The sequence below is a fragment of the Penaeus monodon genome, chromosome 25 (genome assembly GCF_015228065.2).
Source record: "Penaeus monodon isolate SGIC_2016 chromosome 25, NSTDA_Pmon_1, whole genome shotgun sequence".
NCBI classification, from domain to species: Eukaryota; Metazoa; Arthropoda; class Malacostraca; order Decapoda; family Penaeidae; genus Penaeus; species Penaeus monodon.
Window position 1 is genome coordinate 39,025,229 of NC_051410.1, and position 335 is coordinate 39,025,563.

The window sequence follows — 335 nt, forward strand, 5'->3', positions numbered from 1 at the left end:
CATGGTGATGATTTTGTCATAGGTTGGTATTAAGTCTGTGCAATTAATTCATTTACTTTCCCTCTGTTGAATCACTTTCATTCAGGGACTTATAAAAAAAAAAAAAAACTGATCTTATTCTTTATTTTATAGGTATCCTATGAATTTAAAGGCGGGGATGTGGAGACTGTCGTAGAAAGGTTGGCCTCTGGAAATTATGCAGGAACAAAGAACCGACATAATCCACCTCCTCCAGAACCTGCATCTCTCGCAAGCCTTAAAGAGGAAATGACAGAATTGCTTAGTAGATATGAAAAACTGTAGTCACATTATTAATGTTAACTTATTTCTGTTAT

At 34.9% G+C, this 335-nt stretch overlaps 1 protein-coding gene across 1 annotated transcript in view; it reads left to right on the forward strand.

Annotated features, from left to right (window-relative positions):
* LOC119589244 overlaps positions 1-335 on the forward strand; it is a gene marked incomplete in the record, with an annotated part of 3,509 nt that overhangs the window by 2,469 nt on the left and 705 nt on the right. Inside the window, 1 exon segment of the mRNA XM_037937857.1 lies at positions 133-335. Coding sequence (XP_037793785.1) covers positions 133-303 — 171 coding nt within the window.